Here is a 16,181-nt window from a genome sequence, read left to right on the forward strand (position 1 = left end):
ATATGAACAGGAAATGCGAACACAATTCCTTAAAAGCATCACCAAGGGCCCCAGAATGGATTTCCCTTGTTTTGATGGCGACAACCCAGCAGGATGGATCCGTCAGTGCGATAAGTATTTCCAAATGGCAGGTGCACCGGCTGAATATAAAGTCAGTTTAGCACAGTTATATGTAGTGGGAAAGGCTGACGTTTGGTTGCGTCGTTCGGGTATTCTCAAGAAACAATTGAATTGGAGCCAGTTCTGTGAAGAAGTGCTCCACAGATTCTCTTCGGCCAATTCTTACGAACTGACAGAGAAATTCAACACCTTGAAACAAAATACACTGTCAGTTTCTGATTACACTGATCAGTTCGAGGAGTTGATGGCAGAAGTGCAAGCGGAAAATCCTATTATGGACAAAAATTGGTTTGTCCGCTGTTATGTCAATGGCCTCCGAGCCCATCTCAAGTATCAGCTGCGCCCACTTAAACCAACTTCACTCACTGAGGCCTATTGGTTAGCTGTTGACCTGGAAAAGGGAGCTTCTGAAAAGAAATCTTACACGAGGGTTATAGCACTGCTAAAAACTCTGCTAGTTATCACAAACCTGAAAAACCTACTGATCCTAAACCAACTACTGTAAATCAAAGAGCTTGGGAGCCTGGCAAGTGCTGGCGTTGCAGAGATACCTGGTTCCATGGTCACAAGTGCAAATTAGCACCAGTTCTGAATGTGGTAACAGGTGAGGACCCTAATGAACAAACACAAGAACAACAGGAACTGGATGAACAGGAAAATTCTGAACAACCACAAACTGAAGAACAATGCATGACCATCTCTGCTCAAGCCATGCGTTCTGACAACAGTAACACAATCTCCATATTGGTCAGTATTGGAGGCAAACAGGGAATTGCTCTAGTGGACTCTGGCAGTAATTCCACGTTCATCAGTCTTCAGTTTGCACTGCAAACTTCCTGCACCATCCTCAAGGATGCAACAAGGGCAGTAACAGTAGCAGGAGGAGGCACTTTGTGGTCAGGATCTTATGTACCAACAACCACATTCACAGCTGGCCATACACAATTCCAACAGCAGTTTAGAGTACTGGAACTGCCTGGACACGATATAGTACTTGGTAGCGATTGGATGGAAACCCACAGCCCTGTAGCATTTCACTATAATCCCAGGCAAATCACTATCATGAAGGACAAATAGACACCCGTCACAATTAAAGCTTGTGACATGTTATCTGATGCCACTCTCATTGATGCCGTGGAAGTTAATAAACTCATGACTGCTGGAGCTCCTGGATTTGTTCTGAATCTCATCAGGGACACAACTATGAAAATACCACCTAAACAGGAAATACCACAACCTGTTGAGGAGGTACTGCAACAATTTCCTATAGTTTTTCAGGAGCCAAAAGGATTGCCCCCAAAGAGAGCCCATGACCATAAAATACCTCTCAAAGAACAATCTGTCCCACCCAATTCTAGACCATACAGAGTCTCACACATGCAGAGGAATGAACTGGAAAGGCAGGTTGATGCCATGCTCAGATACAAGATCATTAGAGCTAGTGAGAGCCCCTATTCCTCCCCAGCAATATTGGTCATGAAAAAGGATGGAACGTGGAGATTATGTATTGACTACAGAAAACTTAACTCAACTACCATCAAAAACAAGTTTCCAATCCCAGTAATTGAGGATTTACTAGATGAGCTTCATGGAGCAACTTACTTCACCAAATTAGACCTCAGATCTGGTTATCATCAAGTGAGAATGGATAAAAATGACATACCAAAAACTGCTTTCAGGACCTATTTTGGACATTATGAGTTCCTTGTTATGCCCTTTGGTCTAGCAAATGCACCTGGCACATTCCAAGCACTTATGAATAGCATCTTTGGACCTTATCTCAGGAAGTTTGTGCTTGTCTTCTTTGATGATATCCTCATCTTCAGTAAATCCTTGTCTGAACACATAGCTCACTTGCAGATTGTCCTTCAGTTGCTCCAAGAACACCAGCTCTTTGCAAAACTTTCCAAATGTGTCTTTGCTGTCCAGCAGGTGGAATATCTTGGGCATGTAATTAATGGTGAAGGAGTTTCCACAGACCCTGGCAAAGTATCTACTGTAGCTGAATGGCCAGTACCCACTACTCCCACTCAACTAAGAGGTTTTCTAGGATTATGTGGTTACTACAAAAGGTTTGTGAAGAACTTTAGAATTATAGCCAGGCCATTGCATGATATTCTCAAGACAGACAACTTTCAATGGACCACAGCTCAAACACAAGCTTTCCAAGCTCTTAAACAAGCCATGATTACAGCTCCTGTACTGGCCTTGCCCAACTTTTCTGAGCCATTTGTTCTGGAAACAGATGCATCAGGAGCAGGTATTGGAGCAGTCATGATGCAAAGTGGAAGACCCTTAGCTTATTACAGCTCAAGTTTATGCCCAAGAAATGCTGCTCTTTCAACTTATGAGAAAGAAGCCCTTGCTATCATTGCAGCCTTGAAGAGGTGGAGACACTATTTTTTGGGCAATGACCTAATAATTAGAACAGACCACCAGAGTCTGCAATTTATGACTGACCAAAAGATCTCTACAAGTATCCAACACAAGTTGATGTTGAAGTTGTTGGAACTGAATTTCACATTGCAGTACAAGAAAGGGAAAGAAAATATTGCTGCTGATGCACTTTCCAGAAAACACTCTGTAATGGCAATTTCCCTGGCAACTCCACAGTGGATCTCTGTAGTGGAAAGCTCTTACTGCAATGATGCTGCTTGCAAATCCCTGCTGGAAAAATTGCTCCTATCTCCTAACCGTGCCGTGGACCAAAACACCTTACACTCGGGCATCATCAGGCACAAGGGTAGAATATATGTGGGAAAGGATGTGGACTTGAGAAAGAAGCTCCTAACTGCATTACATGCATCTGCTTTGGGAGGTCACTCGGGCATGAATGCCACATACCAACGGATCAAACAGATCTTCTACTGGCTTGGTCTGAAACAGGAAGTGGATCGTTTTGTTTCTGAGTGTCTTGTCTGTCAGAAGAATAAAGGTGAGAACTGCCCATACCCTGGTTACTTGGATCCATTACAATTACCTGATATGGTTTGGACACACTTGAGCATGGACTTCATCGAAGGGCTACCAAAATCAAATGGGAAAGATGTCATATTTGTGGTGGTCGACAGGTTATCTAAGTTTGCCCACTTCATTCCTTTATCCCACCCTTATACAGTACAAACTGTAGCTCAAGCGTTCATCGATAATGTCATCAAGCTACATGGCCCTCCCTTGGCAATTGTGTCTGACAAAGACGCTATCTTCACGAGCAGATTGTGGCAAGATATATTCAAGGGCATGGGCTGTGACCTCCGCTACAACACTGCTTACCATCCGGAATCTGATGGTCAGACAGAACGAGTTAACCAGTGCATCGAGAACTACTTGCATTGCTTGACATCCACACAACCAAAAAAATGGGCAAATCAACTCTCCATGGCAGAGTACTGGTACAACACTTCCTACCACTCCTCCCTCAAGAAGACACCGTTTGAAGCAGCCTATGGATTCCCTCCCCCTAATATTGGAGAAAACATTCTCCCTGACTAGCTGCACGGCGATGCACAACAGTTCTTTCAGGACATAGATGCTTTGCTACTGCACTTAAAATCCAACTTGGCAGCAGCTCAGGCGCGAATGAAGAAATACGCTGATCGCAAACATACAGAGAGAATTCTGGAAGTTGGGGACATGGTGTACTTGAAAATGCAACCGTACCGCCTCAATGCTTTTGGTCTGCGTACACATATTAAACTTCAGAGCAAGTACTATGGACTTTTCCGGATCATCAAGAAAGTGGGTCGTGTCGTGTACAAACTGCTCTTGCCTGACGCTACCAACATACACCCAGTCTTCCATGTTAGCCAGTTGAAGAAACATGTCGGCCCTAAAGCTGTTCCGTGTGCAGACCTTCCCCTGGTTCGATCAGATGGGATGATTCAGACTGAACCAGTTCTCGTTCTGGAAACCCATCAGGTACCCCGCAACTAGTCCTGGCCATCTCAGGCCCGGCCTTGTCGGCCCACCCAGGCTCGGCCCTAAAATCCAGGGCCTAGGCCCAATGGGCTTGTCCGTGGGCCGGGCTTGGGCCTGAGTTTTGAGCCCATCAGCAGGGCCTGGACGGGCTTGGGCTTGGCATATTAGCATTTTAAGGAAGAGGCCCGGCCCACGGCCCTAAGCCCTAAGGGCTTTTCAAGGCTTTTTACGAGATGGGCCGGGCTTGGGCTTGAAAAGTAGGCCCGATGGTAGGGCTTGGGAGGGCCTGGGCCTCAGTTTTCTACCATGGGCTCTTTTAGGCCCGGCCCAAGCCCGGCCCGGCCCGGCCCATGGCCAGATATACCCGCAACAACCTGCCTGTGGTTCAGTGGCTTGTACAATGGGCAAACCTTCCTCCTGATGAAGCTTCGTGGGAAGAAGCGTCATTCATGAAGAAAACGTTCCCTACATTCTTCAAGAGCACCATCGACAGGTGGTTCAACCGAACAACTCCTTGAGGACAAGTTCGTTTTCGCCCGGGGGTATTGTCAGGCCCAAGTGTCAAGGAGCAGCTTATTATCTTCAGTTATCGGACGGCTCTGGTGCAAAACGGTTCGGCGCATCGTACGGCTCACAGGGCTCGCCTACTCCACCAACCGTTACCATCTACTGTACCGTTTCATTTGTCGTTATTGTTCGGTCTCATCCATTTGCCAGCTGTAGCTATAAAGCTAGCCGCTGCCTTCTGTAATCGCTATCGAATTATGCTGAGAATATCTCTATGATACAATCATACATCTTATATCAATACAAACACTAGTTCTCGCTCCTACTTTCCCCTTTTCTCTCGCACGAGATCTGAGATTACTCTGTTCGATCCGCCCCAATTCCTGTGCGGGGTGTGACAATTTTTTCCTAATCTAATCTCTCTCAGAAAAAATCTTCATGGATGTGCCAAACCTAGGGGGGCCTTCCCCACCAAAGCATCCACCTATTCTGGAGCCACCTGGGCCTGGCCCACCTCCTCCGCTGCCGCCACGGCTGTGCCAGCCACCTTGCGGGTGCCTCAGCTTCTGCAACATTGCAGGACATGTGCGACCTACCGCGAAAGAGAATAGAACATGCGCTCAGGCATTTCCCAGTGCTCGACGGTGTACAGGTGCTAAGGGTGCCATATAGGTAAAAATATGATGTGGCAAAGCATTTAAAGAGGAGAGTGAACATTATGGTGACCCTAATAAGGGCATCTTCAATAGTTTGTATGTTAGCTTGTTGGTAAAATATGTCATGTCATCAACCAACACCTTAACATACAACAACTCCAATTGGTTGTATCTAGTTTGCCCAATAGGATGTGAGATAATAAATGGGGTGCTCTCTCATTCTACATTGGAGCTTGTGCAATGTGTGTTGGTTCATGTACATACAACCTTCCTCTCTTTCCTCATTTATTGTATGACACATCATCAAAAATCCTATGTGGCAAAGTCTACCAACAACTATCTTACAACCATTGGAGATGCCCTAAGAACCAATGCTAAGCACGTGGACCTAGACAAAAAGACTACCAACCAATACATGAAGGAGTTTTATTATTAAACAATTAAATAGAGGAGGCTTAGCTACAAAAGCTAAGCACCGATGCATTGGAGACATTAGTTGCTAAGCATTTTAATGCACTTAGCACCCCACTTTAGCACCAATGCATTGGGAGAGGTCTCAAAGCCTGGATCCATCGCGAAAGGGGCTCTTACCCATCACTAGTGTTAAGCATCCACCTATAAGTATTTTCTAGTAGTGGATCGATGTGGTCCAAAATCGAGCGCGCTTCCTAGGCGTGCGCGTTAGCCACGCCCCTGTCATGCATGATTTATATATATGATGTCATTTTCCTTATTTGTTTACTAGCTGTTATACATGAAAATATTTTTGAGATGTGGTAGTTTATATTAATTTTTCTGTCATTTTTTCATTTTCCATGTAGTGGGCTGCAAGGCCTGGTAAAGCTGGGCTGGGTCGTAGGGTCGTAGTGGGGTCGCTCTGGCTTTCCTCCTGGCGAAACAATCGCTGGAGCTGCGCGAGCCCCCGTCCTAATCGCTATCTGCAACCGCCGCCCGCCTCCCCGCACCCCGTGGTAATCGCGATCTGCCGCCGCCTCCCCGCCTCCCGTGGTAATCGCGATCTGCCACCGCCTCCCGTCCTAATGGCTGGGGAGAAAGCTGGTACCGGCGCCTCCTCCTCCTCTCGTCCTCGGAGGAGTTCGGTAAGCATCTCTCGTCGCTGATCTGCAGACCTTCGAGTCAGATCGAGTCCTATCGTTTGTTGTATGCAGACGCAGAGCGTGATCTCATCATTTGTGAACGTTTCAGAGAAACGCCGCCGACGGGAAGAAGACTGCTCTCCGAGTCGCCGGCGACGGGAAGCAGAGTCCTCTCCGAGTCGCCGCCGCCTCCGACGGGAAGCGGATGGTTATGGGCGTCTCTGTCGACGCCGCTTCCACCACTTTGCACCCTATTGATCTACGATCCGACGGCGCCCCTGCTGAGGGGCGTACTGAAGTGGTACTCTCCCTTGAACGTCAAATACATTAGGGATTAGGGTTTAACGCCATGGTCACATGTTGGATTCGTTACAGTTTTCATTAGGGTTATGCAATTCGTGTCCTCTTTCCTGATACTTTTAAGTTTATCTTTCAGGCCAAGTTTGTTCACAACTTCTACTGTGCCCTAAACTTTAATCTGTTAGGATTGTATCGTTTCTATGCCGACGATGCTGAGTTTGTCTGGAATTTCAATGGCCGTCGACTTAATCTGAAAACTGCAAAGGTTACTGCCTTAACAAAATGTAGTGTAATATCCTGACTGGTATTTTTTTGTGTGGTAACATCGTTATTATTTTTGAACAGGAAATTAAGAGTTATCTGTATAGGGCATCAACCAAAATGAAATTCCATGCATCACATTTTGATTTATTATCGATTCCTGGGCAAAGTTCTGTAATGCTGACCGTTTATGGAACAATCAAATCGGCTGATAACAAGCCTAGGAGCTTTGTGGAAACTTTTGTGCTTGATATTCCTGGACGTCTTATATTGAGGGATTCCTTGGTTGTGCAAGAAAATGGTAACATTCTTTTTCTGTTTAATATAAAACCCCACTCCTTCTCATGGTTTGATCCGTGATGCTTTTGTTCAACAGCTCTAGAAGTACCAGAAGTGAGTAGTCCCAAGAAGCTCCAAGACCATACTGCAAGTATCATGTGTACTAATGATGTAAGTGGTTATGTAATTGCACGTTTATCTTAATAAATTGTTTTGTATGTTCTATTAAGTTGTTTGTTTTAATATAGTCCCTTACATTGGTAAATTGTATATTGTGTCTGCTGCTATTGCAGTCACAGAATCACTGTGGAATTTGCAATAAGAAATGGTATCCCCTAGAGAAAGACTGGGTAAGCCTAGAATCTGCTATAGTGATGTTATAGATTTATTATGCTGTTGCTTATTGTTGGCATTGCCATAATGTTTTTCTTGTTAGGTCTGTTGTGACCGTTGTCAAATGTGGCTCCATGTTGAGCGTGACCCTAATTGCAGTCGTGACATGGAGGTTCTTTTGCTCTTCTTAATATCATAATATATATGTGTGCAGTGCTCCTAATTGGACATGTTCGCTAACTGTAGATTGTTTTGTAGAAGGTAGAAAAGTCAGAGTATTTCTGCCCTGGCTGTACGTCTGAATGCAAAGATGTATTGACACTTAGGTGAGTTACTGATTTCTTCCCATCTGAATGTTCATTGATTCTTATATTATACTCCCTCCGTCCTAAAATAAGCGTCTTGAGCTTAGTACAAATTTGTACTTGAGCTAGTACAAAGTTGAGACACTTATTTTGGGACGGAGGGAGTAAATGCCAGCTTCTAACATTCCTAATAATATATTTGCCAGCACTTTGAAGCAAAAATCACCTGAACCCATAATTGTGTCGTGTGCTGGAAAGGAAGGAGTCTATAAACCAGTAGAAAAAATGTAAGTATTTGGCTTATTGTGTACCGAATCATCAGATTACATGTTTCTTTATATTTGCTTAATTATGAATACTCTATCTGAATTTAATATTTTTTACTCCCTCTGTCACAGTTTAGAAGGCACAGTTAAATTTGCGTGCGTTTCCATAATAGACAAGGTTTAGGGTGCATTGCATTTATTTATAGTAGCTAATTAGTACTCCGATATACTATTTCTATATGCATGCGTAGTGTGAATGCTATTTTTGAGCCCATCTCACAACCAATAGATAACTACCTAGGTCCCAGAGAATTTCCAAGCGCGCCTTCTAAACCGTGACGGAGGGAGTATTTTGATTAACCAAAAAATTGTATGTGCAATTGGTTCTTTAATCTTCACTTGGTTCATAAGCAAGTTACTTTTAGGTCGGTTCTTAGTTGGTACTGTAGCAACCACCCATTAAGGATCAGTTACCTTTTGTGATCGGATATTCTTACGATGCTTACAAACCACACACCAGAAGCAATAAGGACCAATGCACCATTTTTGCTGGCAGGATCGAATGTCGATGCAAAATTTGCTTGAAAAATCTAACTCCAGTCGTGATGTCTACGAATGTATGGGAGAAACATACTGGTTGCCGCCAAAAGAATTGGAAGAAGAGTATTAAGCTCAAGGGCACTGAGAAGCCTCTCTTTAAACTTGTAAGCCATCAGCATCTTTATCATCTTGGATGTTTGTGTGCACTAATGTGCAGACATGCAAAACTGATTACATCTTTATTTTGTCGTTTCTGTAGCTTGAAGAGATACCTGAAGGAACTGGCATATCTTCTATTGCAAGTGAAATTCAGCAGGTTTCTTCTGTTGATACATCTGACCAGCCAGCTGCTGAAACATCTGACCAGCCAGCTGCTGAAACATCCTACCAGCAAGCTGCTGAAACATCTGAGCTAGCTGCTGTTACATCTGATCAGACATCTGCAAGCCTCTCTTATGCGATGTCGGGAAACAAGGTATTATCAAGCATCATTGTTTACTGCATCACACCCCCTTACACACATATATCCAGAGCCATCCCTATGTAAACAGGTTGTAAAGGACAAAACTAGTTAGACATTGATAGCAGGTGACACAGTCACTGTTTAGCTTTCACCAGAACAATGAAGTTATCGAATAAAATGTTCTGTATGTCAAGCAGAAGACTACAAATATCAGATGTAATTGTTCAGTATAAACAGGCATCATTCAGATTGTCTATAATAATTTCTTGGTCCGCAACCCAGAACTTCCTCACTATATGGTATATGCAGATCTACCACTCATACTGCAAGTATGGAAGTCCTTGTAGGTGTGGATCAGCAAATCCTGACAATTTAGGTTTGTGTGTATTCACATGATTTTGATAAAATGTACTGCTGACCTTATGAAATATTGGAAAACAAGTTTTTTTTTTGAAGAATCATTGTTTCTTACCACACCCCTCTACACACATGTCGGATAGTCACTTGATTTGAGAAAATATAGTGCTGATTGTGTACATTCATGTCGTATAGTTACTTGATTTGAGAAAATCTGGTGCTGATTGTGCCCATTCACAAATCTCTTAGCAATTATACACCATCCTCCTTTGAGAACTTTGACACATTTTTGCTTTTTTTTCACAGCAGTCGCAAAAATCAAAAGTCTGCATCTTACATGATTATGATAGGATGAAGTCCCATCAGGATAAGGACACTGATCATAAATATGAAAAGGCATCTAGGATTTCTGAAATAATGAATACATTGAATCAAGATGGTGTTCTTGACAGGTGAGTTGTGCCTAGTAAGGAATATGTCTAATGCTAGTACAATTGTTCAAGTACTAATAACAATTACTGTAACCATAATCTGGTGTTTTTGCAGAACTGAGAGGGAACCGTTTGATAGTGCTGATCGTGAGATAATTCTGGCTATCCATGATCCTGAGCAGTTGGATTATGTTGATGATTTGCCATTGACAGATGAGGAGCAGGACGCAAAATTTTCTAAAGTGGCTGGAGTTAGTGTATTCTCTTCTGAAGGAACTACCGAAGCTATTTACAGTGCAGCTGGGGCCGTGATAAGGGTAATGATAAAACTACACCTTCATCAATCTTGTCAAATTTACTTGTCAACTTACATTGATTTTATTGTTTAGGGTTCCGACCTTGTGGTTGAAGAGTATTATGAGACTGCTTTTGCAATAATCAGACCTCCAGGGCATCATGCTTATAAGATTTCTGAAGGTTTCTGCTTTTTGAACAACGTTGGTATAGCTATTCAACATGTTGTTGACCACCATGTGAGATATTACATTGTGCTCTTTATTTTTCAGAATTATTATTGCATTTTCATATCACTGCCTTTTTTTTAAACGTAAGCTCAAGATACATGCTACTATTTTTTATCTGTACCTACCTCTACTGCATCTACAATGGCACATACCCTGGAATCCGGCAAGTAAACTACAAAAATCACCATCAGTATATATAGAAATGTCCTGTTCTAGTTTAGGAACAGTACTCAACAAGTTATCTACTAAGCTTAACATATCTTATGTAGATTTCTATAGTTTCTCTAATTTATCACCGCACATTATTTGCAGCACATGGAAAGAGTTTTGGCGGTTGATTTCGATGTGCATCATGGCAATGGCACGCAGGAACTCTTTTATGGAAGCGAACAAGTTCTTTTCTTTTCCACACATACGTATGCTATTAATGTTTTCTAGTGTTATTCTTCTGTTTTGCATATTGTAGCTGTTTGTGTTGTTTTACAGAGGGAGTAACTGTTAATTATTGTGTGCAGGCGTGATCTCTACTATCCTGCATCAAAAAATAGCGCAAACGATATTGGTGAGGGGTGGGCTTGGGTTATAACATAAATGTTCCTCTCAAGAAAGGTTTTAATGATGTCGACATGCTTTACGTATGCGATCAACTTCTCAGCCCTGTGGCCACTGCGTTTAAGCCAGAAATAGTGTTCGTCTCTGCTGGTTATGATGCTGGTAAGAAATCTAATTCTAGTTTGTGGTTTTGTGTTTGCTATCTACATGTTTATTCGGTAAGGTATTACTTTTTGTAGGGGAAGGTGAAGAAATAGGAGGTTGCAATGTTTCTGCAAAGGGTTTTGGCACGCTTGTCCGTAAGGTGCTAATAGTTTTAACCCTCTATTGTAAATGCAGCTCTGGAGTTTTAGATCTTCCTTTATAATTTTCTGTAACTAATTTTGTTTTTGTCCAGTTATTGCCCTTCTCAGGAGGAAAAATGGTATTAGCTCTTGAAGGAGGGTATGACCTGGTTCATCTTCCTATATGTGTTTCGCACACGATTCGAGCAATTTTGGGAGACGAAGATGCGTTCCTTCAGGATTCTGATTACAGAGATAAACGTCCACTCAAAAGCACCATCCGCACAGTCAATACCGTGAAGCATAACTTGAGATTCCGTTGGGATGTTTTTAAGGAAAAACCTTCAGGTTATTCTCAATAATTCTGCTGTACCAATTTTTGTTAATGTATTCTTTTTGGTAAGTTTATACCTTAACTGTTTCTGTAGTTGTATGCAGTGAAGAGAGGTCAAACTATTCATCTTAGGGCTCCTTTGATTCAAAGGAATTGCATAGGATTTTTGGAGGATTTAAACCCTTAGGAATTTTTCCTGTGATGCTCGTTTGATTCGTAGGATTGGCATCCTTAGGAATTTTTCCATAGGATCCATTTGTACTACATTTTGGAGGAAAATTTCCATCCACTCAAACCTCTTTGTAGAATTCCTTTGTTTTTTCCGTGCTATCAAACATTATTTCAAATCCTGTAGGATACTATGGGACATGTCACCTCATTCCTGCATTTTTCATATTCCTTCATTTTAACAATCCTCTGAATCAAAGAGGCCCTTAGTGGTGTTCCTAACAGGGGTTCACAGGGTTTAGTTATTGCGATGCTAAGCATAGGTTACAACAAAAACACACCATCGTTGTGAGATACTAGTATATTCCTAGTCTATAAAGTTTAGTTTATCAGTGCTGTATTTGAGGGCTGCAGTACAGATTGTTTTCTGCCAAAGCTAGGACTGTTAACTGTTCCTTGTCTTCGATGACCCCTTAGATATTATACTACGAGTACATGCAATCTTTATCACCCTATTAATGCCACACACTAGCTTTTTGCTTGACATCTTATTTGTGTGATTTCTACCATCTGCCGTAATGCTGTTGTGCCATGTGGCTTATACTCTAGTTTCATTTTGCAGGGCCAAGCTTTTTGCTTGACATCTTATTTGTGTGATTTCTACCATCTGCCGTAATGCTGTTGTGCCATGTGGCTTATACTCTAGTTTCATTTTGCAGGGCCAAGTCCCGAGGCCCAAGCTCCTCTTCCTCCTGGTGGTTTAGGTGGTGGTCCTGGTGGTGCTGGCAGTGGTGCTCCAGCTACGTCATGGGCACTTGAGAGTGAACTTCCATGACTGCGTGGTTTGGTACTCATGTTTTTTTTTTCTTTTGCGGGGTAAACTCTTGTGAGACCATTTCTGGATGAGTTCTCTTATTTTGTTCACTCCACTACATAAAGATTTCTGTCAAGTGAATATATGTCGCACACCATTTTAGTTCTTTTGTCAATTTTCTGGTAAACTCCAGCCATGCACAGTGGTTATAGCAATTTCATTGCTTGACCATGCCGACTCTGTATTCTTGTATTTGTGGTGTTTGGGGTCGATCTCGATCAGCCTGTGGTTTCAGTTGTATCTTATGCAGGGGTGGATCTCCGACGATGGGTGCTCATGGCACACATTAAGAAGCTACATTCTTGTAAGTTTGTTGTCAGATAAGTTAAGAAGGGAAAATATCCAGTGCTACAGTCCATGCGATGATACCATGCTCCAAGACCATGTGGTGCGTCAGATCTGCATGGAATGGACAGGATCATTTCACTAGTCTATTTACATATGCCCTCTTATAACGTTTGTGTTTTGCCCCCTGAAAGTGTTGTGTCTTTGCAAAATCACAACAGGTTTCCACATCTCTCCTCCAGACCCCCTAGTAGTTCTCAGTTTCCCACACGACAAATACTTCAAAAATAAACTGGGAAGACATGCCACATTTCATTAATTCATACCAACAAAATTCACAGGAATAGAACCACTTCAAAGCATTTATGTGAAGCTGTATCAAGCTATGAATAATTTCTTTAATATAGTTGACAAATGTTGTGGCAGTGATGTATACACCACTTCGCAAAATTAATTAGTATAAAGAAGTACTTTTTGAAATATGTTGTTTCCACTCAGCTTGTGACTACTTATCGTCCTTGCTGATCCATATATATATTTTGATACTGAAACCAGCTCGGTTTACAGTAAGTGCTTTGGCATCAGTATCACGAGTTTCTGCGAACAGTGTGAAACAATTTAGAATTCTAAAAATAGAAGTACATGAAACTCGAGGATGTTATGTGGATACTGGATACACAGTTAATCTGTTTACACGAGAAGTTTGCAATCTGCCATTGTACTCCACAATAGCGAAAACTCCTTGGCGTGGACGGGCTCACCTGATCCTGCTATGTGGATCAACGGCACAAACGTCTCGTGGCAACACCATTTATGGCAGTAGGAATGCTAGTTTGTACTATACACATAGGGAACCGTGCGCGCACTGTAATGGGCATGATCGAGTTGACGGAGTGAGACAATGCCGTGACGGCAGGTTGTGATAGTCTACGCTTTACTGCGCCTAGCTTGGATTCAAATGTTGAATAATGTATGCTGAAAGTCGGTACCATAATCCCAATAAACAGGTTCCAACTGAAAAAATACATACATCTTATGATACATACATGAGCACTTTTCGTGACACGACCATTAATTTTTAATATATGTGACGAACATTTTTAATACACAATCAACATGTTTTGTTGAATTGACACACGGTGTTTAAAAAAGTGCATGATGGACCTTGTGACTTGTGAGTACAAGATGAACAATTTTTCATTATAATGAGCACTTTCAATGAACCGTAAACATTTTTGAAATTAGACAATGAAACACATGACGAAAGTTTGTCTAATGTGTGTGAACACTTTTTTTTTCAAATGTTGATGCTTTAAAAAAATGTTCATATAAGTATACAAAGTGTTAACGCATTATGATCTCTTTAATTACATGATGAGTACTTTTTAAATACACTATGAATAATTTTTATGCTTGATTTTTTATTTGAACGATGAAATATTGCGAAAACAAGATGTCCGTTTTTAATCAAAAAAAGGGCCAGATTTTAATATACGAGAAACGTTTAAATAGACATGAATATTTTTATATCCATGACCATTTTTTGACGTGCATGACATTTTTAACACAAAAAGATTAAAGAAAACCAAAAAATGTAAAAAGAAAATAGAAACACAAATGAAAAGTAGTAACAGAGCATGCTCGCACTTTTTCACATAGTGCGTTCCCAGCCTTTTCCTTTTTAAGAGGAAGTGTGTTGCTAGCTTCTTTTAATCACAAGTTTTTTTTGAGACAATCTTTTAAGATGCCGAGAATATCAGGTTCTATCACACGTTAGGTGCTCCCATGCTATCATTTTTCAAAAAAAAAATGTGTTTCAAAAAATTCTGAAAATAATTAGTATGAGTGTTCACAAGACATGTGTCTACAATCTGTAAAAATTTCTAATAATTTTTTTTGAAATACACATTGAGAAACAAATAAGGCAAATTCATCTTGACAGTATCACTAAAAGACAAAAGGTAAAATGACACTGTTCACATTCGGATTTACCATTTTTGTTTCTACATGTGTATTTTGTTTTTTAACTTGAAATTCCTACACATTGTAAGTACACACAATTGTTTTAATTTTTAACCATGGATTTTTTTTAAATGGTAGCATGAGAGCAATTAATGTTTGGTAGCACAAGATATAAGATTGTTCGGTCGGTGCTTGAATCTGAACATGTACAGAGTATCGAAAGCCATCATAACTTATGAAAGTTGAGAGCTGATGAGATCTTTTGGCAAGACGACTATTTGTCATTGTGCTTGAGAGGCAATTTGTTTATACATGTAGTTCAAATGTATTTATATCCGGATGGTCATAGGAGCGCATTAGCTCGCCCGCTCATAGAATCTCTAGGCACACGTTCTCCTTAGGATATTCCACGCGGCAGTAATTTTTCACACACATATAAACATATTTTTTCAAATATGCATGAACTTTTTTATATCCACTCTTTAACGTACGTCCACTATTTATATTTTTTAGCGCATGCAAGTTACCAAAAAGAATAGAAAAATTAAAAAATGTAAATAAAACCGGAAAAGATAAATAATAATAGAGTGTTCCCCCCACTAGCTTTTTCCGAAGTGTGTTGCTAACTCTTTTTAGTTTTCCCTTTTAAAAAAATCGGTTTTAGAGGAAGTGTGTTCGCTCCAAATTAACTTGTTTTACACACGAAGTGTTGCATCCCAACTCAAAAAAAGTGTCCTTCATCCTGTAACGACTGAACATCGTTAGCTCTCCGTTACTACACCCACCCACGTCATTGTTTTATCATACAGGCCCACGTCCACATGACTGCCTTTTCCCTGCGTAAACTCACCCATGTTTCCGCAACCATTGAATGCTAGCTCGAACATCACGATGTTTCATTGGTCCACCTAGCAGGAGCAAGCGAGCTCGTGTGCTCTGTCACCACTCTCCCTATTATAGGCAAGTTGTATTCTGCCAAGAATTCAGACTTGAAAACAGAGATGTTAATAATTGGAGTGGTATCACAAAGACGTATAAATTGGAAGTCATCGAGCATGAGGATGGATGTGTAGCTTAGAGCACATTTCAGTGGCAAGTTGGATGAACTCAAAGATCGTTGTGATAGCACGTACGGAGCAATATCCAACCAGGCACGCATTAGCTGTTGCAAACATTGACTGAACTTCGTGTTGGTGCAAACCATTGATCCAAGAAATCTTGAGAAGTAGAGCGTTGTGAACTAACTAACAGTCTTAGCTGTAGCCTGACATCAAAATTACAAGTTTTGTGGGGTTTTTTCGAAGTTCTACAACATTTCATTTATATTAATAAAAAAATATTTACATACAAGTACAGAAAGTAGAC

General features: G+C 41.3%; 1 protein-coding gene across 3 annotated transcripts; it reads left to right on the forward strand.

Annotated features, from left to right (window-relative positions):
• Positions 1-6,075: 6,075 nt before the first annotated feature.
• LOC125545745 lies at positions 6,076-12,675 on the forward strand. 3 transcript variants are annotated; one of them, XM_048709777.1, is made up of 19 exons: positions 6,076-6,301; positions 6,408-6,599; positions 6,735-6,863; positions 6,944-7,160; positions 7,236-7,309; positions 7,432-7,488; positions 7,575-7,643; positions 7,730-7,797; positions 7,983-8,063; positions 8,599-8,746; positions 8,842-9,057; positions 9,709-9,854; positions 9,949-10,150; positions 10,223-10,366; positions 10,670-10,773; positions 10,873-11,071; positions 11,149-11,213; positions 11,307-11,541; positions 12,415-12,675. In XM_048709777.1, exons 1-16 carry the CDS (start codon positions 6,242-6,244, stop codon positions 10,946-10,948), a joined length of 1,983 nt encoding a protein of 660 aa, XP_048565734.1. In that variant the 5' UTR covers positions 6,076-6,241; the 3' UTR covers positions 10,949-11,071; positions 11,149-11,213; positions 11,307-11,541; positions 12,415-12,675. The 3 variants fall into 3 exon arrangements, with proteins under 3 accessions (XP_048565734.1, XP_048565735.1, XP_048565736.1); XM_048709778.1 differs by having other exon boundaries at positions 9,712-9,854; XM_048709779.1 differs by lacking the exon at positions 7,432-7,488.
• The last annotated feature ends 3,506 nt before the right edge of the window (positions 12,676-16,181 follow it).

Source organism: Triticum urartu, chromosome 3, assembly GCF_003073215.2.
Source record: "Triticum urartu cultivar G1812 chromosome 3, Tu2.1, whole genome shotgun sequence".
Classification (NCBI taxonomy): Eukaryota; Viridiplantae; Streptophyta; class Magnoliopsida; order Poales; family Poaceae; genus Triticum; species Triticum urartu.